The sequence below is a fragment of the Schistocerca serialis genome, chromosome 9 (assembly GCF_023864345.2).
Source record: "Schistocerca serialis cubense isolate TAMUIC-IGC-003099 chromosome 9, iqSchSeri2.2, whole genome shotgun sequence".
In the NCBI taxonomy this organism is placed as follows: Eukaryota; Metazoa; Arthropoda; class Insecta; order Orthoptera; family Acrididae; genus Schistocerca; species Schistocerca serialis.
In genome coordinates, this window is record NC_064646.1 from 394,288,798 (window position 1) to 394,314,325 (window position 25,528).

A 25,528-nucleotide genomic window follows, 5' to 3' on the forward strand; every position below is an offset into this window, starting at 1 on the left:
AGACTGAGATTCATTGGAAGAATCCTAAGGAAATGCAATCCGAAAACAAAGGAAGTAGGTTACAGTACGCTTGTTCGCCCACTGCTTGAATATTGCTCAGCAGTGTGGGATCCGTACCAGATATGGTTGATAGAAGAGATAGAGAAGCTCCAACGGAGAGCAGCGCGCTTCGTTACAGGATCATTTAGTAATTGCGAAAGCGTTACGGAGATGATAGATAAGCTCCACTGGAAGACTATGCAGGAGAGATGCTCAGTACGGGCTTTTGTTGAAGTTTCGAGAACATACCTTCACCGAAGAGTCAAGCAGTATATTGCTCCCTGTTGTGTCTAGACAAGACAGCCTGGACACAATGAGAGGAAGCCGAAAGGCACGCGCTAAGCTAAAGCAGGATGGCGTGAGGTCTGAAACAGGATACGTAATGAATGCTATAAAGAGAAGTACGTAGCTTCTGGAATACTTAACTTTAATCCATCCTTTTGGTACATCTGGAGATTGTGGCGATACAAGTGAGACTCTTTAGATACATGTAATGTTACTAATGGCACCTTGCTAGGTCGTAGCCATTGACTTAGCTGAAGGCTATTCTAACTATCTGCTCTGCAAATGAGCGAGGCTTCGACAGTGTGCATCGCTAGCTACGTCGTCCGTACAACTGGGGCGAGTGCTAGTCCGTATCTCGAGACCTGCCTTGTGGTGGCGCTCGGTCTGCGATCACACAGTGGCGACACGCGGGTCCGACATGTACTAATGGACCGCGGCCGATTTAAAACTACCACCTAGCAAGTGTGGTGTCTGGCGGTGACACCACACTCCCTCCTACGTATATCTCGCGAAGAGACCATGAGGATAAAATCAGATTAGAGCCCACACAGAAGCATACTGACAATCCTTCTTTCCACGAAAAATACGAGACTGGAATAGAAGGGAGAACCGATAGAGGTACTCAAGGTACCCTCCGCCACACACCGTCAGGTGGCTTGCAGAGTATGGATGTAGATGTAGATGTAGATGTAAGTTTACTCTGTTGGGACGTCGCCAGCAAAGCTGAATAGGTCGAGGCGCGACTACCGCCTTAAGCAGGCTACATCACGATTGTGCCCTGATGAGAACCACGACTACCACGACAAACATCACAAGCAGAGACAGGTAGGCATTCGAGACCTTAGATAGTGACCTGAGGTTCTTATCTTACGTGCTGATAATGGCAGTGCTACTGTTGTCCTCTCCCAAAAGGACTTACAGCATAGTCCTTGCAGATCCTGCTAGACGCTGGCTGCAACAGGAAGATCAGTGCTGACCCCATCAAGAAGGTGAAGAACGAGAGCACTGTGCTTCTCAAGGACTTGGACTTACCAGAAGGGTCATCAAGAAATTGTCACCATAAGGGCCTGTATTGCCTTACGGACTCCTTAATGTCCACAAAGCGTCCCATTATACCCCATGCTCAGTAACATCAGCGCTCTTACATATTTGCTGTAAGACATACTAAGGCTTTATGTGCAGAAGTACCAGCATCACGTCTGCAATTCAGTGAATTGTGAAACGCCTCAACAACTTCACGCCGAAGTACTCAGATATCCTAGTGAGCTTCGATTTCGTTTCATTTTTACCAGGGTGCCTCTACGAGAGTCAGTTGAACTCATTGGACAGAAATTTGACGAGAAGATCGCTTTCAGGTAAATCCTGACATCCACATATTTTCTGTTCAATGGAGAATACTATGAACACACGGAGGGAGTCGCAATGGGCAGCTCACTCTCGCCTGTGATTGCAAGTTTTTATATGGAGCACTTCGAGGAAGAAGCCCTGATATGAAAACCCACTTGCATTTTCCATTGTGTGCACAACATGTTCGTACTCTGACTTCATGGAAGAGAGAAACTCCACAACTGCCTCACACATATGAACACCACTCATCCCAGCATCAGACCGAGGCAGAAACGACACTACTATTTCTTGACATCATGGTCAAGAGAAGAGCTATTGGTATCCTGTGCCACGTTTCATATCAGAAGGAAACGCACATTGATCTGTACTTGAACACAGACACCTACCACCGCCATGCGCAGAGGAATGGGGCACTAATACACAGGGCTCACTCTTTCTCAGATGCAGATGGTATTCCGCGCGACCTAGAACGCTTCAGAACTGTGCTCAGAAATAAACGGTTACTCAAAATGACAGATCAGGCAGACTATGCGCCTCTTCTCTGCAGTACAACCATTGGAGACGGACAAAGTCACCGAGAACGTGGAAGTCACTACCTTTTTGCCGTATACCAGTGCGCTATCGAGTAAAATCGGGCGTGTGTTGGAAAATCACCGACTAACAATTATCTTTTGGTCGCCCAATGCAACAAGACATTATTGAGAAGCTTCAAGGCCGGGGTAAATCAGGTTCCGCGTGTATGTGACAAGACAGTGCGTAGCATTGATGGTAGATGCGAGAACACCAGCGGGACACTCGACTAGTGCATCACTACAAGTCATGAGTTGGAATATGAACGAACCAGAATTTGAGCACAAACTTCCAAATACTGGTATAGCGTCGTCCGAAAAGGTATCGAAATACGCACCATTGACAATCTTACCAACCGGGTCTGCGTCTATATCTCGGGACGGCTTGGAACCAGCGCTGGGTATAATCATGAAGAACTCAGCAAACAAAATGATCCTGCTTCGAGGGAGGACGCAGTAACTAGACCCACGCTACAGCAACCGGGGTACCATCCCGGGTGTCGTCGGCCACAATCGACAAAGCAGTCGCCTCCGCGGCGGCACCGAAACGCACCCTCAGGCGTGAACCTGTACAGCACGGCTCGCGTGGGCTAGGGATATATCACGATTGTGCACCACCAGGAGCTCACTTCGTCACCACACATGACTGTGGCGTCGTGTCTGATCGCTGAAATGTTGTGCACGTTGGACACTATGAACCAGCATTACATCAGTGGTTTGCTCAATCAACAAGTACGCCAAGAGAAGCTGAACAACCACTTAGTTATGAAAAGGATAGTTGCTAGTCACTACTTAGCAGAGATGCTCAGTTTCAGATAGGCACAACAAAAAGACTGTCACAAAATGAGTTTTCGGCCAACAAGGCCTTTGTCAAAAATAGACAACAGAAACACGCACACTTACATAAACGCAACTTCCAGACACATCACCACAGTCTCTGGCAGCTGAAGACAGACTGCGTGCAGCAGCGGATCATCATAATATTGAACAACAACATAACATGATATCAGGTTAGAGCAGGAGAGACCAAGGATCCGGTTCACGAGCCATGTTCTGGCACGAGTACACTAGCACTCAGCCTAGTTGCACACTTTTCCCGCTGACACGGCATGCTGTCTGATCGTGAGAAGGGTGAAACGGTGAACGCACTGCATTTGTGTGGCAATACAGTCGCACTGCCTACGACGTGGTTTTATGTTTTACATTACTCAATAGCATAGTTCACAAACAAAAGAAATTTTCAGTATCATTTATTATTGGTGCGCTGAAGACATGATATAAATTATATCTGGTATAAATTGTCAGCATACGGAAAGACGAAGACAATTTCATAGATTTTTAGCACTCAGGTTGCCATTTAGCGGTAACTTAGTTTCACAGACGTATGTCGATCGGAAAACTGTAGCATCTTTGCAACCACGTTACAGAGACGTGGAAACTCTGTCTCAGGAAAACAGTTTATACATGCTGGACAGTTTTAACTTAAAATGGTTTGTCTTTAAAGCGAGAATCTTACTATAGATCTGTCAGTCACATCTAGACGCGCACAGGCGCAGTTCCAACTGAAATGGATAACGGTCTCAGAAACAGCTCGAAAACAGATGAAAGACTGGCAGTGTCCCAAAAACGTTCATGGAACTATTCTTGTAAATCTTTGAAGGCCACAATGAATTCTTCAAACCTTACGTTCATTTAACGCCAGTGAACTAAGGGAAATGGACGGTGTTTATTGTCAGAATTTGTCCCTTCCACAACGCGATTTTCTTTTTAAATGCATCCTCATCAAATCGGAAATAAGTTGTTTCTCATCCTTGTACTGTTTTACTGTGGGCAGTGCCCATTCAAGTCCAATTAAAATGCGAGGTCTGCAAACCACTCCAGATGTTCTAATTTTCGTTCCTGCGCTCCTTTCTCTTTCATAAATGCAACAGCTGCGGGTTTTAAATTGAAAAATCGTCCAGATATGCACCTTGACTTAACCACCGTACTCTGCAGTACTCTGAAACTACTGCAATCGACAGTGGAGTAACGCCTGTGACTTTCGAAATTTCGTTATTCATAACATCAGTTTCTTCACGTGTTCCTTGCCTGCAAATGTATGACAAAGTGCTTCTTGATGCATAGAACAATAAATCCCGTCAGTCTATAACTGTAATCTTTTGCTCTTTCATTGTCAACTACATCTTTCAATTATTTCTTCGAGGTATTCTAATGTAGTTTAATAGCAAGTTTGCAGTACTTGTCAATTACGCGACTGCGTAATAGATATTGATAATTGTCATCCCTCTCTTCTGTACTCCCATTCAGTTTTAAAGGCCTATGATGACAGATCGCAAGACTGCCTCTTTTTGTGCAAACAGCACTGGACATCCTTGACATCACAAATAAATAGCGAAGTGTCAACGGCACTGACACCACAATCCTCCCAAACTGAAGAGAGTTGTGCGGACGGAAAAATGCCACACCGCAGTACTAAATGAAACGTTGCGCTGTGCCGAGTACTTCCGCAAAGGAACGAGGAAAGCCGAGACAAGCCGAGCCACTGCCCACAAGCGGGCCACACACCCAGCTTGCTAGCCGTTTGGCACGTCGTTGTCGGTCCTGATTCAGACCATATAAAATTTGTTATCTGTGTATGTGTCATCTCTGCTTTGGTAATCACACTGATGCATGTTTGTTTTGTATGCTGGCTGCCCTGTGAGACTAGTGTTTGATGGAGGTACGGAGCCAATGAACAAAATGACAAGTTATGAAGTGGTATCCATAAGTTCCTGCACTTTAAGTACAGCGAGTAAATTGTTACGATTACACTGAAATACTGCTAAGAGTCTCCACAAATGTTCTTACTGAATCAGTGAGGTAAGTTGTTATGAATTGAGTGGTTTTCTTAGTTGTTAGTAAGGATATTTCCACTGTCGTATTTCCGTGAATTCAGGTTTCGCCATTGCTGAACAAAAGAGTTGAGTGTATGTATAAAATTTTGTTTGATTTTGCAATAACCATTGAAGAGACAGACAAAATTTTAAAGCAAGCTTTTGGGAACAGAACTTTAGGTCAGGCATAGACTTACGACTGATGTCAGTGTTTCAAAAGCAGGCGAACATCAATCGATGATGGTAACAGTTCCGATCGCCTGTCAACTAGCATCAAAAATTGGAATTTGTTGTAAGTTCTATGGGACCAAATTGGTGAGGTCATCGATTCCTAGGCTTACACACTACTTAATCTAACTTAAACTAACTTACGCTAAGGACAACACACACACCCGTGCCCAAGGGAGGACTCGAACGTCCGACAGGGGGAGCCACGCGAACCGTGGCAAGGCGCCTCAGACCGCACGGCTACCCCGCACGGCAACTGGCATCACATTGGAAAATGTTCAGAACTCGAGGTGCCTAATTCTCTAGGATGGTAGATAGATATCTGTAGAATAATCTGGGGTACATCTGAAAGTATTCTGTCGGGAGGGTTGAACACGAGCAGGATTTCAGCGAAGTTAGTGCTACAACTGCTTGAAGGCCATCCAAAGCAACACTACGTGGAAATCTACAGGAAAGGTTTTCAAAATGGTTCAAATGGCTCTGAGCACTATGGGACTTAACATCTATGGTCATCAGTCCCCTAGAACTTAGAACTACTTAAACCTAACTAACCTAAGGACATCACACAACGCCCAGTCATCACGAGGCAGAGAAAATCCCTGACCCCGCCGGGAATCGAACCCGGGAACCCGGGCGTGGGAAAGGTTTTATGTGTACAGACTGAAGCGGCGAGTGACAATTTGTACCAAGACTGGGAATCGTATCCAGGACTCCTGCTTACTAGGTAGGTGTGTTAGCCACTAAGCCACGTTGGCACAGCGGTTCACACAACGGCACGGGTTACAGTGGCACACCTCCCTCCTCGATCCAAATTCTCCCTGCCACCCCAGTCTACCTTAAATTTCCCCATACACACCAACAGAATTGCCGAGTCTCTCTGTTTACGGTCGATGCTGAGGTACTGTTCCAGAGAGGAGAGCTCACCAATTCTGTTCGTGTGTAAGGGGGAATATAAGGTAAACTGGGGCGGCAGTGAGAATTTGCATCGAGGAGGGAGGTGTGCCACGGTAACCCGTGCAGTTGTGTGAACTGCTGTGCCATCGCGGCTTAGTGGCTAACACACCTGCCTAGTAAGCAAGAGACCCAGGTTCGATTTCCGGCTTTGGTACAAATTTTCATTTGCTGCTTCAGTCCGTATATATAAAATCAAAACTGTATGAGAACAGTGAAGTCTCTGAAACTGTGTCATTTCATTTGTAGGAAGACGATTAAGACTTCCTTTCGAAGGTTGTCAATGGTGACGAAAAGTCACCTTATTGCTGTCTACAGCTCCATTTACATATCGTACAGTGCGTGGCGGAAGGTGTCTTGTACCAGTACTAGCGATTCACCTCCCTTTTCCTTTCACAAACGACTGTCTGTATGCCACCGTAACAGCCATAATATCACTTATCTTCTTGGTCCTTGCAGAAACATACTTTGGAGACAGTAGAACCAGCAGTCAGCGTCAAATGCCAGTTCTCTAAATTTTCTCAATACTGCCTCGCGAAAAGAACGTCCTCTTCGCACCAGTGATTCCCATTAGAGCACACGAAGCATCTCCATAATACTTGCGTGTTTATAGAACCTGCCAGTAGCAGATCTAGCAGCACGTCTTTGAATCGCTTCGATGTATTCCTTAGTTCTACCTGGTGGGGGTCCCACACACTTTAGCAGTATTCAAGAATGGGCCGCATCGTCGTAATAGATTCGTTTTTCTTCACCTCTGCCGAGAAAAACTCGACAAATTAAGAGGCACATTAAGTTCATGCTTATATGTTTACTTTTCTTATAAGTGAAACTGATTATAATGTTATAGATCCTGTTCAGACGATCATTAAATAATTATATCGTGACGTCCCTGACCTTTGAGAGACTACATGAGACGAAAACGTCTACAGAAGTAGCGTGCAATCGACTGTGTACCCCACAATGACAATGCACGACTGATGCAGCCTACACTAACCAGAAATTTTTGATTAAAACTTTATGACAGTGGCCCCCACCTGTCGTAGTAATGAGAGTTTGCTGCATATGAGTACCTCCTATTTCAATAGATGAAAATGAAGTCGAGAGCGCGAAGATTTGATACAACGGAGGACATTCAAGAGGAATGGCAAAGGATATTGAACACTTACCAAAGAAAGACTTCTATGAAACGGTTCAAAGCAGTCAAAAATGTTTGCCATTCGCTTTCAAGGGACTACTTTGAAGTTGATGTTGTTGAATAAATCGTGATAATTTCAACTCATATATTTCGGAATTTTTTTATATAGCACTTCTATAGCACCTCACACACGGCACCAACTAATTACCTCTGAACTTCACAGCGTGTGTATAACACACCCAGGACAAAGCAACGAATAAGAGCGCATGAATTCATTCTGTTTGCAGCTACATCGGCCTGCTCCAGAAGGTGGTGAGTCGCGCCATATCCGTGTTGCTGGCCTGCAACACCGTCAACATCTGTTTCAATATCATCGCGACAGTGGCAGTAAGTATGCAGCGTTCATACGCGAACAAGCTATTTTGCACTATCATTGTCTTCTGAGCAGTCCTTTTACAGTACCATTAGGTAATGCAGCCGCATTAAATACACGGAATCACTTTCGCTGAATTGAAGATCATGAGAAATGGAAATGCCGTGTCGGTAGGGCCGCCCGTCGGGTAGACCGCCTGGTGCAAGTATTTCGAGGTTGACGCCACTTCGGCGACTTGCTTGTCGATGAGGATGAAATGATGATGATAACACAACTTCCGACCCCGCTGGGAATCTAACCCGGGCCGTTAGGCATGACATTCCGTTGCGCTGACCACTCAGCTACCAGGGGCGGACATAATGAAAAATGAGATGTAACCAGTGAAGATGGGAAGTCGTGAAATTATATCAATAAAAAACTCAACCCAAAATACCCTGATCTGTCCCATGTTTTCACCAAGTTTTCATTAGTGACATTCACAAATAATTTAGTGTTTTTCTATCTTTTCTCCTTGTAAATGAACTCGTATAATCAACTAGAGGTAATGTGAATCTTCAGTTTCTTCCGGTAGCTTTGTTGATCGAACAGTCCATGTGCGTACTCCCAGTTCATAGAATCCAATGAGCACAATATTTCGGCAATCAGACATGTCACCAACGTCAGATCCTCTGACGAACTAAGCTCCTGCGATTTTTTTTTTTCACATTTCATTCCCACCTCTGAGCGAGGAGGGTGGGCTCTTTGAGGGCATGCTGGTGTCCCTTACCAGCCATGAGATTTTTTACACAAGGATGGGGCCCCTCCACGCCCACACCAACGTGGTGACCAAACCAAAAGTTCTACTGTCACCTCCGTAAACATGTTAAGTTTTTGAATCAGGCGTCACGGGATGCGGGCTGCGATGTTGTCCATGCGTCTGGGTAAGATTCCTCATTAACATGGTCCATCAGGAGATAGAAGTGGTCGAAAACCATTGAAGGGTAGCGGTTGTAAGGGCAGAGGAAAAAAAGTGCCAAGGCAAGAGCCAAGGGAAAAAAACCTCTGCGACAGTAGGACGGGTAGTAAGGGCAGTAGCGGCTTGCTATCTGCGACAGAGCATGCAAGGTGTGGTTGTGTTAGTTCGAGGTATCGTGCATCGTTACCTTTGTCGTTGTTGGAGCTTGTTGCGGCGCTTGCTGCAGTTGCTGAGTCCCTGCAACAGTTCAATGTCGTTGTAGATTAGTGGGCGATCGGTCATAGATCGGCTCACAGACGGTGTAGGGGGTGTGTGTGGCTGGTTTGCGTGCTGTCTACAGTACGGTTTCCCTGCGGTTGCCTGTTTTTCGGCTGGTCGCACATCTGGGTTTCCAGTAATAACTGTGTTGCAGGGGCTCGCCAGTACCGTCGTGTTAGCATTCTATGGACCATAGATGTTTAGTTCCTAGCCAGTAATGTCTTTGGTCTGTTATGCTTCCATCTATGGTTGTGGTCGTAGTTACCCAGAGAAAGGATAAACGGGTTGCGCGAGTGTCTCGTGCTATTGTACAGTCGTGTGGAGAGTTTTTGGAATACCTGCAAGATAGTATCTAGCCGGTATTCCCGGTGAAGGTCCGCGATGCGTGTGTAGCGCGGAGCGTTGCTTATGATTTTGAGTACTTTGTTCTGTATGAGCTGCAGACGGCGCAGGCGAGTTGGCGCAGCATATCCCCAGACAGGGGCTGCGTACGTCATCAGGGGTCTAATAAGTGTCATGTACATGGACCTAGACACCCTCCTGTTCAGTGTGCTACGCCTGTTAAGCATAGGGTAGAGTTGTTTGAACCTCGCGTTAGCTTTGTTGGTCACGTGTTGAATGTGGTCCCCCCAGAGTAGTTTCCTGTCCAGCCAGACACCGAGGTATTTTACCTTCTCGCGGAAACGTATTGGGCGTGTGTGTAGTGTTATTGGGTTGCAGTGCTGATGTTTGCGCAGTTGCTTCGACAAACTGGGACAATGCAGATATTTCTCTAGCGTAGATGTAAGAAGTGCATACCATCAGCTGGAGGTGGCTCCAGAAGAACGACCACGCACAATGTTTTCGTTACCCTGGGTCCATTATCAATAACAGGGTATGTCAATTACGCTGAAGAATGCTACTGCATTGTTTCAGCATTTGGTGGACGTAATATTGAGGCGGTTGAAATGGGCGAAAATTAACTGGGTTCCGAACCTTCCGTGGCAGTAACAAGCCCTGCATGCTCTTCTGACCATGCTAGGCTTATTGTTGCCTCAGATGGTATAACTATGCTGGGCTTGTTATTGCCACGGAAGGCACTGCAAACGATTCTGTTCACTGCAGATGAAAACCGTTGTGGATGGCGGGTTACGATCGGGGCCAGAAGATGAGACCATGTGGTTTCGAAACTGGTAGCAGGTAAAAAAGAATAAACGACGTTAATTTCAAATACAGCCGCTGGTTTTGTCATCATTATTCAAATACCATAAAGCATAAGAGGCGTGGAAAACGCATTGTCCTCCTGCACAGCAACCTAATATCACACACGGCCCACAGGGCACAAGCCTTACTTCTGTGTTTTCGAAGGGAAGTTTGGAAACATCTGGCATACAGTTCAAGTCTTGCACAATGTGATCTACATCTTTACGGCAAGCTCAGACAATGACTGGGGAAAAGAGATTTTCCAGTGGTGACGACTGGCACCGTGACCAGAACAATCCTACCGTACTTAATAGAGACTTGGTGACTATGTTGTAATATAATATTATGCACTCGTATCTGTGTCACTTTCAAGTGTAGTGCAACATTCAATATAAGTTAGTTGACCTGCCATAAGAGTTAGTAACATACTTTTTCAAGTCTCCTAGTATTAAAAACGTAAGTAAAAACAATCTAAGATCGAATGTACGTTGTTAAAACTTAAAATTTATTTATTCAGGTGACCGTTTCGACCGTGGTGCGATCATCTTCAGACCATTAACGCTTCATGATGACGGCTAGTGAGAGTGTGACGAGGGGCAGTCCGCTATGAAGCTACAGTAAACACTAAACTAAATTTTTACTTCAATTGTGATTGCTGTTTACCCAGAAACAATGTTCCAAAAGATACTTCCCTAGTATTACTGTTGTTGTTTCGTCTAGAATTACAGGTCCACTGCTTCATTTGATGTCTGCATCCACGTTACGGGGTCGAATAACAGACAAAAACTATACGTAATGTTTGTTCATTAGTAGCCTCCAGCACAAATAACAAAGTGTATCTACTGCACTCGAATATGGCCGCCATCAGTGTTGCCACCACACTATCAATGAGGAACGAAAACACAGTGCCACGTGAAGTGACACACAGCTGTCGCTGCAATAATTCTGCTACTAACTGCCGGTAGCCCCCTACCTTCAGATCCAGCATCTGCTATAACGGTAGCTTGTGATGCTATCACTATGAGGTCAGCGAAGCCATACGCCAGAAAAACAAGCCTTTTTAATATCAGTTTATACACTCCTGGAAATGGAAAAAAGAACACATTGACACCGGTGTGTCAGACCCACCATACTTGCTCCGGACACTGCGAGAGGGCTGTACAAGCAATGATCACACGCACGGCACAGCGGACACACCAGGAACCGCGGTGTTGGCCGTCGAATGGCGCTAGCTGCGCAGCATTTGTGCACCGCCGCCGTCAGTGTCAGCCAGTTTGCCGTGGCATACGGAGCTCCATCGCAGTCTTTAACACTGGTAGCATGCCGCGACAGCGTGGACGTGAACCGTATGTGCAGTTGACGGACTTTGAGCGAGGGCGTATAGTGGGCATGCGGGAGGCCGGGTGGACGTACCGCCGAATTGCTCAACGCGTGGGGCGTGAGGTCTCCACAGTACATCGATGTTGTCGCCAGTGGTCGGCGGAAGGTGCACGTGCCCGTCGACCTGGGACCGGACCGCAGCGACGCACGGATGCACGCCAAGACCGTAGGATCCTACGCAGTGCCGTAGGGGACCGCACCGCCACTTCCCAGCAAATTAGGGACACTGTTGCTCCTGGGGTATCGGCGAGGACCATTCGCAACCGTCTCCATGAAGCTGGGCTACGGTCCCGCACACCGTTAGGCCGTCTTCCGCTCACGCCCCAACATCGTGCAGCCCGCCTCCAGTGGTGTCGCGACAGGCGTGAATGGAGGGACGAATGGAGACGTGTCGTCTTCAGCGATGAGAGTCGCTTCTGCCTTGGTGCCAATGATGGTCGTATGCGTGTTTGGCGCCGTGCAGGTGAGCGCCACAATCAGGACTGCGTACGACCGAGGCACACAGGGCCAACACCCTGCATCATGGTGTGGGGAGCGATCTCCTACACTGGCCGTACACCACTGGTGATCGTCGAGGGGACACTGAATAGTGCACGGTACATCCAAACCGTCATCGAATCCATCGTTCTACCATTCCTAGACCGGCAAGGGAACTTGCTGTTCCAACAGGACAATGCACGTCCGCATGTATCCCGTGCCACCCAACGTGCTCTAGAAGGTGTAAGTCAACTACCCTGGCCAGCAAGATCTCCGGATCTGTCCCCCATTGAGCATGTTTGGGACTGGATGAAGCGTCGTCTCACGCGGTCTGCACGTCCAGCACGAACGCTGGTCCAACTGAGGCGCCAGGTGGAAATAGCATGGTAAGCCGTTCCACAGGACTACATCCAGCATCTCTACGATCGTCTCCATGGGAGAATAGCAGCCTGCATTGCTGCGAAAGGTGGATATACACTGTACTAGTGCCGACATTGTGCATGCTCTGTTGCCTGTGTCTATGTGCCTGTGGTTCTGTCAGTGTGATCATGTGATGTATCTGACCCCAGGAATGTGTCAATAAAGTTTTCCCTTCCTGGGACAATGAATTCACGGTGTTCTTATTTCAATTTCCAGGAGTGTATTTATACATACCACATAGGCTTCCACATCCGAATGTAACGGCTACAGGTAAATCTTCCGGTTTGTCAAGTCATGGTCCATCTAATTTTTCAGTTCCAAACGTTTCGTCCAGAGTTGCGCACAACATTTTCAGAGGAGCTCGTTGTGCCGTGGGTCGGCGAGACGCTGAAAATGTCCAGTAAAATGTCAGGAACGGAAACCTTCCGTGGTCCACGGCCGTACAACCCAGAAGTTGTACACTACTGGCCATTAAAATTGCTACACCACGAAGATGACGTGCTACAGACGCGAAATTTAACCGACAGGAAGAAGATGCTGTGATATGTAAATGATTACCTTTTCAGAGCATTCACACAAGGTTGGCGCCGGTGGCGACACCTACAACGTGTTGACATGAGGAAAATTTCCAACCGTTATCTCATACACAAACAGCAGTTGACCGGCGTTGCCTGGTGAAACGTTGTTGTGATGCCTCGTGTGAGGAGGAGATATACGTACCATCACGTTTCCGACTTTGATTAAAGTCGGATTGTAGCCTATCGCGATTGCGGTTTATCGTATAGCGACATTGCTGCTCGCGTTGGTCGAGATCCAATGACTGTTAGCAGAATATGGAATCGGTGGGTTCAGGAGGGTAACACGGAGCGCCGTGCTGGATCCCAACGGCCTCGTATCACTAGCAGTCGAGATGACAGGCATCTTATACGCATAGCTGTGACGGATCGTGCAGCCACGTCTCGATCCCTGAGTCAACAGATGCGGACGTTTGCAGCAGCATGGACTATCAGCGAGACCATGGCTGCGGCTACCTTTGACGCTGCATCACAGACAGGAGCGCCTGCGATGGTGTACTCAACGACGAACCTGGGTGCACGAATGGCAAAACGTCATTTTTTTTCAGATGAATCCAGGTTCTGTTTACAGCATCGTGATGGTCGCATCCGACTTTGGTGACCTCGCATTCACATTGCTGGCACTTTGAACAGTGGACGTTACATTTCAGATGTGTTACGACCCGTGACTCTACCCTTCATTCGATCCCTGCGAAACCCTACATTTCAGCAGGATAATGCACGACCGCATGTTGCAGGTCCTGTACGGGCCTTTCTGGATACAGAAAATGTTCGACTGCTGCCCTGGCCAGCACATTCTCCAGATCTCTCACCAATTGAAAACGTCTGGTCAATGGTGGCCGAGCAACTAGCTCGTCACAATACGCCAGTCACTACTCTTGATGAACTGTGGTATCGTATTGAAGCTGCATGTGCAGCTCTACCTGTACACGCCATCCAAGCTCTGTTTGACTCAATGCCCAGGTGTATCAAGGCCGTTATTACGGCCAGCGGTGATTGTTCTGGGTACTGATTTCTCAGGGTCTATGCACCGAAATTGGGTGAAAATGTAATGACATGTCAGTTAAAGCATAATATATCTGTCCAATGAATACCCGTTTATCATCTGCATTTCTTCTTGGTGTAGCAATTTTAATGGCCATTAGTGTATCTTTGTGCAAGTTTAAACTACACTGAAGGCCATTTTTCAGCAAGATTCAGTGTAGCAAAATAAAGTTCGGTAACCCTGACAAGTTGTAGGTTCTATTCACATGCGAATAATGTTCACAAATTATTGTGTCAACTGTCATTGGAGTAAAAACGAAAATCATTTTTAAAAAGACCAAAGTAAAACAAACTTGAGCGAAATAACGTTCATATTCGTAAGAGAAGAATTCATTTGATCAGTAAAGCGCATATTTTGATTCGTATATTGTCAATGCAAAGTATTTTGAAAGTTATATAAGCTTTAAGTAATTAAAACACGATCTTTTATATAGCACAAGTTAACTTGTTGGATGTATTTTGACCTCTTAGTTGGACTGTGTTACCTCACCTGCTATAAACTGTTTTGTTTTTTAAGGAAATATAAAAAAGTTAAGCAGTACTGTCGTCTGTGCCCTACAAAACATATTATTTCACTACAAATAAAAAGTAGTTCTGAGTTTCAGTAAATTTTAGTAACGTGGTGACTTCTGAAATTTTCCCGATATATTTCTTCTTCCAATCTTCGTCTACTCACCTGAGGATGGCCGGACGGCTCTGGGCCGAAATATCGTGACAGAATGTTGATGGGATCCGGCTGCAAACCCAAAAATTACTGTATTTAGTAATGTTGGTCGAAATTTTTAAAAGGGAAACTGATATGTGCGTTGACAGCAGCGTAAGAATTACCCAGGTAGCAATGATTAAACACGCTTATTTATCAAAGAGTAATAGCACATTTACACCAGCATGGACTGAAACAAAACATAAAACAAGTCACGTCTGGAAACAGACTTATGGCTGAAGACCAGTCAGACTGTCATGGAGTCTAAGTTCAATAAACATACGCTTTATAAACATCATTGCCCCTTAGAATGTTCACAGTTAAAGAACAAACTGAATGAACAGAGTTTTCGTCCCAGCGGGACCTAAACAGTCTAATTCGGTGTGCAACGTTTTGAAAGTTAAACAGGAATGAATTTACGAGTCCACAAGTCTGCTACAATGACAGAGTCCCGGTCTTCTTTGGCATAGAGGGTACTAATATTCTAAGTCCACAGTTGGGAGCTCCCACGGTAGCAAAGTAAGACGTGAACGGCAGTGACATTATGTAGCCAGTTCTCGAGTGAGAAGCCTTATGGATGTAATCCTTGCGGAATCGGCACCTGGCCCAGGAAAGCTCACTTGGAGCGAACTGGTCTGGTGCGGCCCGATCACTGCTCAATATGCCACTCAGCGCTGGGATACAGCCGGCCTATTTTCGATCATGTGTTTTGCAGAATAGTGCAGCCCACGGCCTCTAGTGATGCTTTGATTGCCTCCTGCTGGACTGTCGTCGTAACATGACCGCCTGTGTTCCGGAAAACTGTCCCCTGTGTGTCAGGCATCTTCGAGACACTGGTGTGACGTCGGTTGCAGGCGTTAAGCCTTAGTACAGCAGAAACAAATAGCAAAAATTTCATTCGGAAAAAATAATTTTTTGTTCTAACAGATGTAAAATTTTATTTATTGTCTACCGGCTTTTGTCCTAACTATCATATTCGTAGAACATAATAATTACATCAGTTCATAAAAAATATATCTCTGTCAAATACGATAACAAATACGAATTATCACAATAAATGTTTTGTTAAAGTTCCACTGTAGTAGATTTACACAACTGAAATGTCGTAACATGTACATACTTAATAATAACATCAAATAACCACCTCAAGTTCAGTCAGTACTTGAATAATTGATGTACATTATTATCTCCTGCGAAGATGGTAGCCAGTACTGAAGCCGGTAGAGAATAAATAAAATTGTGCAGCTGTTGGATACGAAAAATAGGTTTTCCGCAAATTATTATCAACTGTAGATAATCACTGGAAGGAAAGCTTTACAAAAATTTGAAAATGAGAACCACATCAACATATACATTACACGCCCCCAAGCGGTGTGTGGTGTAGCGCACAATTCGCGCCAAAGTGATATTCCCCCCCCCCCCCCCCCCCCCCCTCTGTTCCACTCACGGATCGCGCGAGGGAAAAACGACTGTCTGAATGCCTCAGTACGAGCTCTAGTTTCCCTTATCTTTGAATGGTGATCATTGCGCGATTTGAAAGTTGGTGATAATAATATATGCGCTACATCCTCGGTGAAGATGGGATTTCGAAATTTAGTGAGCAGCCCCTTCCTTTTAGCGCGCCATCTATCTGCAAGTGTGTCCCACTTCAAACTTTCTATGAGATTTGTAACGCTCTCGCGACGGCTAAGTGTACCAGTCACGAATCTTGCCTCTCTTCTTTTGACCTTCTCAATCTCTTGAATCAGACCCAGGGTCCCATACAGACGAATAATACCCTAAGACTGGACGAACTAACGTATTGTAAGCTATTTCCTATGTTGAACGTCTGCATCGCTTCAAGATTCTACCAATAAACCGCAATCTAGAGTTCACCTTACCCGTTACTTGCGTAATCTGATCATTCCCTTTGAGATCATTTCGAATAGTCACACCCAGATACTTGACGGATGTTACCGCTTCCAAAGACTGGGCATTTATTTTGTACTCGTACATTAATGGGGATTTTTGCCTTATTATACGCAGTTATAAGAGTATACATCAAATAATCTGTTAAGTTACAGCAGAACCAGATTTTGAATCGAAAAATTAGGTTATGACGAACAAAGAGCCATCTAACTAAAGATATTGCTCAAATGCTTGGAATGGATATTAATTCGATAAAAAGAGCAGAGGATAGAACGGAATTATATAACAAATTTTTAACATTCCTTCCTCATCACTCCAACACTAAACACCTTCTGATGTCCTACATTTACCACATGTCTGACCACAACTTCACAACCGTTACATGCGCCGATTATCAGTCCCTGTATTTTTCGTTATTTCCCTAAATCGCTTAAGGTAAATGTCGGTATAGTTCCTTTAAATGGGCACTACCGCTTTCCTTCCCCGTCCTTCCCTAGTCTGTGCTCCGTCTCTACTAATGTCTCGATATCGACGGGACGTTAAACAATAATCTCATCCTCGTCGTCCTCCACTATCCTTGTACTAAATCTCGCCTACACTAACACATTGTCGGCAGCTCGTGGTCGTGCGGTGGCGTTCTCGCTTCCCGCGCCCGGGTTCCCGGGTTCGATTCCCGGCGAGATCAGGGATTTTCTCTGCCTCGTGATGACTGGGTGTTATGTGCTGTCCTTAGGTTAGTTAGGTTTAAGTAGTTCTACGTTCTAGGGGACTGATGACCATAGATGTTAAGTCCCATAGTGCTCAGAGCCATTTGAACTAACACATTTCTAAACTTACACCAACACACTTCAGCCATCATATGTCAAACAAATTGTTATCATTATCACTGTGACATGTAACCATGCTAACAGATTTAACACACTTCTATTCCTGCCCGTTTCAAGGGCTCTTTTCTCCTCATTCCTACCCATAAGTTTCCAACAGCTTTTTTCATGCTCATCTTTTCCACCATTCCATCACACATCTTTTGTCAAACGATCTCCCGTGTAAAATCCACATTAATTACACTACTGGCCATTAAAATTGCTACACCGAGAAGAAATGCAGATGATAAACGGGTATTCATTGGACAAATATATTATACTAGAACTGACATGTGATTACATTTTCAAGCAATTTGGGTGCATAGATCCTGAGAAATCAGTACCCAGAACAACCACCTCTGGCCGTAATAACGGCCTTGATACGCCTGGGCATTGAGTCAAACAGAGCTTGGATGGCGTGTACAGGCACAGCTGCCCAGGTAGCTTCAACACGATACTACAGTCCATCAAGAGTAGTGACTGGCGTATTGTGACGAGCCAGTTGCTCGGCCACCATTGACCAGACGTTTTCAATTGGTGAAAGATCTGGAGCATGTGCTGGCCAGGGCAGCAGTCGAACATTTTCTGTATCCAGAAGGGCCCGTACAGGACCTGCAACATGCGGTCGTGCATTATCCTGCTGAAATGTAGGGTTTCGCAGGGATCGAATGAAGGGTAGAGCCACGGGTCGTAACACGTCTGAAATGTAACGTCCACTGTTCAAAGTGCTGTCAATGCGAACGTGAGGTGACCGAGACGTGTAACCAATGGCACCCCATTCCATCACGCCGGGTGATACGTCAGTATGGCGATGACGAATACACGCTTCCAATGTGCATTCACCGCGATGTCGCTAAACACGCATGCTGTAAACAGAACCTGGATTCATCCTAAAAAATGACGTTTTGTCATTCGTGCACCCATAATCCATGCTGCTGCAAACGTCGTCGAACTGTTCGTGCAGATGGTTGTTGTCTTGCAAACGTCTCCATCCGTTGACTCAGGGATCGAGACGTGGCTGCACGATCCGTTACAGCCATGCGGACAAGATGCCTGTCATCTAGATGGCTAGTGATACGAGGCCGTTGGGATCCAGCACGGCGTTCCGTATTACCCTCCTGAACCCACAGATTCCATTGTCATTGGATCTCGACCAACGCGAGCAGCAATGTCGCGATACGATGAATCGCAATCGCAGTAGGCTACAATCCGACCTTTATCAAAGTCGGCAACGTGATGGTACGTATCTCTCCTCCTTACACGAGGCATCACAATAGCGTTTCACCAGGCAACGCCGGTCAGCTGCTGTTTGTGTATGAGAAATCGGTTGGAAACTTTCCTCATGTCTGCACGTTGTAGGTGTCGCCACCGGTGGCAACCTTGTGTGAATGCTCTGAAAAGCTAATCGTCTGCATATCATAGCATCTTCTTCCTGTCGGTTAAATTTCGTGTTTGTAGCACATCTTCGTGGTGTAGCAATTTTAATGGCCAGTAGTGTATTCCCTTGTCACGAATCGCACACTTACTACCAGCTACTTCCCCTAAATTAGCAAATCCGATTTCCAACCCTTCCTCACTTCCTGTTAGTCACAAGCCACGCACTTCCAAGGTCAGAAGTAGTGTTACAGCGAATGGAAGACATCAGTTTCTGTCATGACGAACATAGCGAAACTTGGTCCTTTAAATGCTTAAATATAACCGTTGTATGACACGTGTAATTTAGCACCGTTTTAATATTTCAAACAATCTTTACATATTATAAAACTCTTTGCACAGTTTTTGGTGTCGCTTTTGGTCCGAAGACTTATTTGATGTCTCTCTCCAAGTTCGTCTGTCCTATTCAAGCTTCTTCATCTCAGCATAACTACTGCAACCTACATCCATTTGAACCTGCTTACTGTATCCAAGACTTGGCCTCGCTCTACAGTTTTTATCCCCCAAACTGACCATGACGATGCCTCACGATGTGTCCTGTCAATCAGTCCTTTCAAATGTTGAAATGTGTGTGAATTCCTAAGGGACCAAAATGCTTAGGTCATCGGTCCCTAGACTTACACACCACTTTAACTTAAACTAACTTATGCTGAGAACAACACACACAGCCATTCCTGTGGGAGGCCTTGAACCTCCGGCGGGAGGGACCGCGCAGTCCGTGACATGGCCCCTCTAACCGCGCGGCAATCAGTCCTTTCTTTTAGTCAAATTGTGCGCTAAACTTTTTTCCTCAATTCCATTCAGTACCTTCTAATTAGTTATTCGATCATCAATATTCTTATGCAGTGCCTAATTTACAAATCTTGTATTCTCTGCTTGCCCGAACTGCTTATCGTCCACGTTTCACTTACGTATAAGTAAGCACATTACACAGACATCTTCAAAAACACTTCCTAACACTTATTAGATATTAACAAAGCCCTCTTCTTCAGAAATACTCTCCCTGCTGTGCCCAATCTTCATTTTTTATCCTCTATGTTTTGGCAATCATCAGTTATTTTGCTCCCCAAACAGTGTGACTCATCTACTGCTTTTGCTGTCTCATTTCCTTATTTAATTCCTACAGCATCGTCTGATTTAATTCCACTAAATTCCACTACCCTTGTCTTACTTTTGGTGATACTCATCTTGTAATCTCTTTTCAAGACATTGTCCATTCTCCATTTCTTAGCTACCGTGGCCGGTTTCGAATTACCTAGTGTGAGAACCTTTATTCATTAGCGTAGCATTGTTCCTCATTCACGTTGGATAAATGTTCCACTGTCCGTTCCATTCACATCTACATACATAAGCCGCAAGCCATCGGATGGAATATGGAGGAGGCTACCATGTGCTACTCGCAAATGGAGGGAGGGAAAAACGACTACATCTCTCCGTGCAAATTCTAATTTCTCTTATCTTGTCTTGGCGGACGTTACGCAAAATACATGTTGGAGTTAGTAGAGTCGTTCTGCAATCTGCTGAAAATGTCTGGTCTCTGCATTTTCTCAGTAGTGTTTCGCGAAAAAAGCTTCGTTTTCCCTCCAGGCATTCCCATTCGAGTTAACGTAGCATCTCCGTAACACTCGCATGTTGATCAAACCTGTCGTTAACAAAACTAGCAGCACGTATTTTAATTGCTTCGATATCTTCATTTAAACCGATTTTGTGGGAGTCCCAAACATTGAAACAACATTTAAGAATGTGTCGCATTATTATTCTGTATGCGATCTCCACTATAGATAAGCTACACTTCCCTAAAACTCTCCCAATAAAACCATTCGCCTCCCCTACTACCGTCCTTACGTTCTCCTTCCATTTCATATCGCTTTCTAACGTTACGCTAGGTATTTAATCGACATTACTGTGTGAAGCAGCACAACACTCATTCCGTACTCGAACACCACTGAATTGTTTTTACTACTCATCTGCATTAAATTACGTTCTTCTACATTTGTACCAAGCTGCCATTCCTCATAATAAATAGAAATTCTGCTTAAGTCATTTTGTATCCTTCTACAGTCACTCAAGAACCACACTTTTCTGTACACTATAACGTCAGCAGCCAACAGTCACAGATTAATGCTCACCCTATCCGTCAGAATATTAATGTATACAGAGAACAAGAGTGGTGCTATCAAACTTGCTTGGGGCACTATTGTTTCTGACGAAAGCTTGCCGTCGAGGGCGGCGTACTGCGTACTATCACTTATGAACTCTTCGAGCCACTCACACATCCTCGAACTTTCGTTAAGTCTGCAGTGGGATCCCATATCAAACGCTTTCCGGAAATCTAGGGATATGTAATCTGACTATTCAACTGCTCTTCCAAGTCCTCCGCCGCCTCTGAGAGAATCACAGTGACAAACACCAAAGTTTTTATTTCTTCTCCATGAATTTTAATTTCCTTCGCAAATTTCTCCTTTGTTTTCTTTACTGCTTACTCAATGTACAAAATGAATAACATCGAGGATAGGCTACAACTCTGCTTTACGTCCTTCCGTGCCGGACGTAATAGTTACTGTTGATATTTCATCAAGCGTCAGTTTGTCCGTTGGATTAATTAACATTAAAGAAATAATAAACTGCATGAGAAAGACACTTATGCCTATGTGAGTACTGAAAATGATTTTAATTCGCTTCTGGTCAATTACTCCGACTTATAAAGTCTTTCAGCTGTTGCAGGAAGACATTGAGGTAGTCGGAATGACCAAGATGGTGGTGGGATCGGCGCTCTATGCCTACCAGACGGCGATCTTGTGTCTCCTAGGGCAGAAGATCACAACAGAGGTCAGTTTTCCACGTACGTACAGTCTTTCTGTTAGTACATATAGCCTTTTTGTCAGTGCTTCCTCCCATGAAGTGTGTCAAAGAAACCTTCATTTGTGTTACACCTCGAGGGAGATGCAACAGCTCCGAAGTCATTACTTTCGTTATATCTTCTTCACTCTTTCCACTTCTGCCATCAAATTATGCGTGTAAAGTAGGAGTATGCACTTGTTCATTAACAGAATTGAACCGTGATTTATTTTCCAAGGATATTCTTAAGAATTTATTTTATTTACTAGCGATTCATCAAGAACATTAACACATTTAATCACACTATGTAAGGATGGAAGTACTTGCCAGGGAGTAACTGATGAAATCATAATCAAATTCCTTTTAACAAATGGGAATTTTATTCACTTTAATAGTGCCTAAAAGCATTTTTTTGTAAAGAAACAGATTTGAAATTATAATCAGAAAGCACCCTCTAAATATCAAAGTTACAATTTATTCAGAGGCAGAAAGAAACAAGTTTTGACTGTATGAGCTTTCGGGCAGAGAACCTTGCCGCTCCCTTTTGACACAGCTGTGGCTACGACCGCTCCAACAGCCTCTGAAAGACTACACTGGTGCAAATCTGCAACACACACGTAACTTCAAACTAAGAGTTTTAATAATTTACACAAGCACACAAAATATGCACCCCCCGGTAGGAGGGGTACGATTAAAATATTAACCTTGCCACCAAAGGTGCAACTTGATTTTAACTTCTAAGAAAAGTCTTACGGTGGTAGGGTGACAACTTTATATACTAAAATGATCATTTAAATAAAAGCCCACGGAATGCAATCTTATACAAAATTCTATAAGGTTGGCCAAACAATAGTTAAGATCCTCTACAGTACACTGATACTGCCTCTCAAGATCATAGGCAATAATATCAAAGTTTCCAAAGATCAAAACATATTTCAGGTATTAGGCCGTTACACTCTAAGCAATAAATTCGTTAACACACCAAATCCGACAAACATGGCAGAAGCAGCTAATAACGTACGGTAGATTGATAGGGAGATTACCGAACAACCCGAACCGCACGTTGCTCTAACCCACCCCTACTCCACAAGGGAAAAACGGACCACCCAATTTATAAACAATCCCCTTCCCGCGGGTGGGCAAACGGAGAAGAATGGTGGGACGATACCAAACCAAAACGGCTGGTGACCTCACCAAGAAAAGTAGAATTTAACAAGAGTAAATCAAACAACATATCACCAATCACTTAACTTCTAATAAACTGCCATTTCTCGAGAAGACCTGGTGCACCACCCCCAAATCGCTCTCCCGAACCGTCCGCTGCCAGCCGCTTCAACGGACGCAGGAAGGCGCGCCGATCTCCCGTCTCACGGCGTCGCAGCTCGCACCGGCCAGACTGATGTGGGTTGACTCCTGTTGCTCTCGTGTCGACCGTGAAGTCACTACCCCTCGATATACGCCGAGGCCCACTGGACTCACGTGGTGACCTCACATGCGCCGACGCTCAAGGCGGACAAGTCATCTTGTGTCTCAGTGCGCGACCAACCAACCGATCGATCCAACCATCAATGACCATTGCCTGAGCAAACTCGAGCAGACTGGCGGCCTAACGCGCAGACTCAGATGCAGGAACTAAGCCCCGACCGGGTGACCAGTCGCTGAGTTCTCTTACTGGCGGCGTGGAAAGACTCTCATTTTACCCGCTTTAAAGGTTGATGCGAACGACAGACACTGCCTAACAAATGCGGACAAGAGACAGACCCAGACTCACCGACTGGCGATCCCATAGCGCCCCTTAAATGCACGTGAACAGGCAACCTTTCCTCTTTCCCACCAGAGGGAGACACTAAAGCTGCGATTGCTCCAGCGGCGCCACCTCCAGAAAGGGAGGGCGACTGCTTCACACTACGCGCTGCGGCGCGCTCTTCAAAACAGCAATTTTTACCACGGCTCAAGAATACAGGGTTTTTTTCCCAATTATCTGTTTTTCTCCTGACATACATTTATGGTGTTATGGATACAAGTGCAGATATTTCTGTTAAGTACTGAAGAGAGCACACTGAACAACATTAGACCAATATTTATCTGCAGACTAATAATTATACTTATTATGAGTAATAGGTATAATTACTAATTGGTATAATTACTAATAATTATACCTATTACGAGTAATATGTGTTTAGAATGAGTTTTTCACTCTGCAGCGGAGTGTGCGCTGATATGAAACTTCCTGGCAGATTAAAACTGTGTGCCCGACCGAGACTCGAACTCGGGACCTTTGTCTATCGTGGGCAAGTACTCTACCATCTGAGCTACCGAAGCACGACTCACGCCCGGTACTCACAGCTTTACTTCTGCCAGTATCTCGTCTCCTACCTTCCAAACTTTACAGAAGCTCTTCTGCGAACCTTGCAGAACTAGCAAACTAGCAACTGGAAACATCCCCCAGGCTGTGGCTAAGCCATGTCTCCGCAGTATCCTTTCTTTCAGGAGTGCTAGTTCTGCAAGGTTCGCAGAAGAGCTTCTGTAAAGTTTGGAAGGTAGGAGACGAGATACTGGCAGAAGTAAAGCTGTGAGTACCGGGCGTGAGTCGTGCTTCGGTAGCTCAGATGGTAGAGCACTTGCCCGCGAAAGGCAAAGGTCCCGAGTTCGAGTCTCGGTCGGGCACACAGTTTTAATCTGCCAGGAAGTTACATATCAGCGCACACTCCGCTGCAGAGTGAAAATCTCATTCTGGAAACATCCCCCAGGCTGTGGCTAAGCCATGTGTCCGCAGTATCCTTTCTTTCAGGAGTGCTAGTTCTGCAAGGTTCGCAGAAGAGCTTCTGTAAAGTTTGGAAGGTAGGAGACGAGATACTGGCAGAAGTAAAGCTGTGAGTACCGGACGTGAGTCATGCTTTGGTAGCTCAGATGGTAGAGCACTTGCCCGCCAAAGGCAAAGGTCCCGATTTCGAATCTCGGTCGGGCACACAGTTTTAATGTGCCAGGAAGTTTCAATATGTGTTTAGGTTTGGTTAGTACCTCCAAGTGCGCATGATACAAGCAAGCTATTAATGTTTATTTTTCCCTGGGTAGCAGGCCAGGAACTGAAATGCGGACGCTTGGATGCATAATGAATAGTCTATACCGACAAGCGTGGTCCATTTCCTGGCACAGTTATAACCGTAAACCGTCCGCGGTAAGACTGTTTGACGCAAAGGAAAAACAACTAACATATTGACGTGAGTACAAATTAATGTTCCAATTATCACAATATCCGCACCTATACCCCTGCCTGTATACAAACCAATTTAGAAGTAATTACCATAATTAGCACGCGCATCCGCAGCCGAAGTCGTTAACGCACGCTTGTATGGTGGAAGTCAATTCGGCAGAGGTACGCCGCCTTGATTCCTGATAGTGAAAATTTTCATTGCCAGTATTTGGCCAGCAAGCAAGGGGATTCAGTAGCGTAATTAATGTTGCTGATCATCAGACTTTGTGCCATTGTCTTAGATTAAGTTTCAGACCTCTTCGTAGTGTCTTATGAAGTGACGGCATGTGACACCCTTGATGGTGAACTGCTCCCCTGCACTCATTCCCTGAGTATCAGACTACTTTGACTTCTACCGTAACTAGCGGGGTTCATAATTTGTTAATCTAATTTACAGAAGTGGTCGTCTAAGTGGCCTTCTGCCTGCTAGTGTAAAAT

General features: G+C 45.2%; 1 protein-coding gene across 1 annotated transcript in view; it reads left to right on the top strand.

The window, feature by feature from the left end:
* LOC126419646 (uncharacterized) overlaps positions 1–25,528 on the top strand; it is a 179,593-nt gene that overhangs the window by 128,896 nt on the left and 25,169 nt on the right. Inside the window, exons 6-7 of the mRNA XM_050086835.1 lie at positions 7,715–7,814; positions 21,724–21,828. Coding sequence (XP_049942792.1) covers positions 7,715–7,814; positions 21,724–21,828 — 205 coding nt within the window. The remainder of the gene's footprint in view (positions 1–7,714; positions 7,815–21,723; positions 21,829–25,528) is intronic.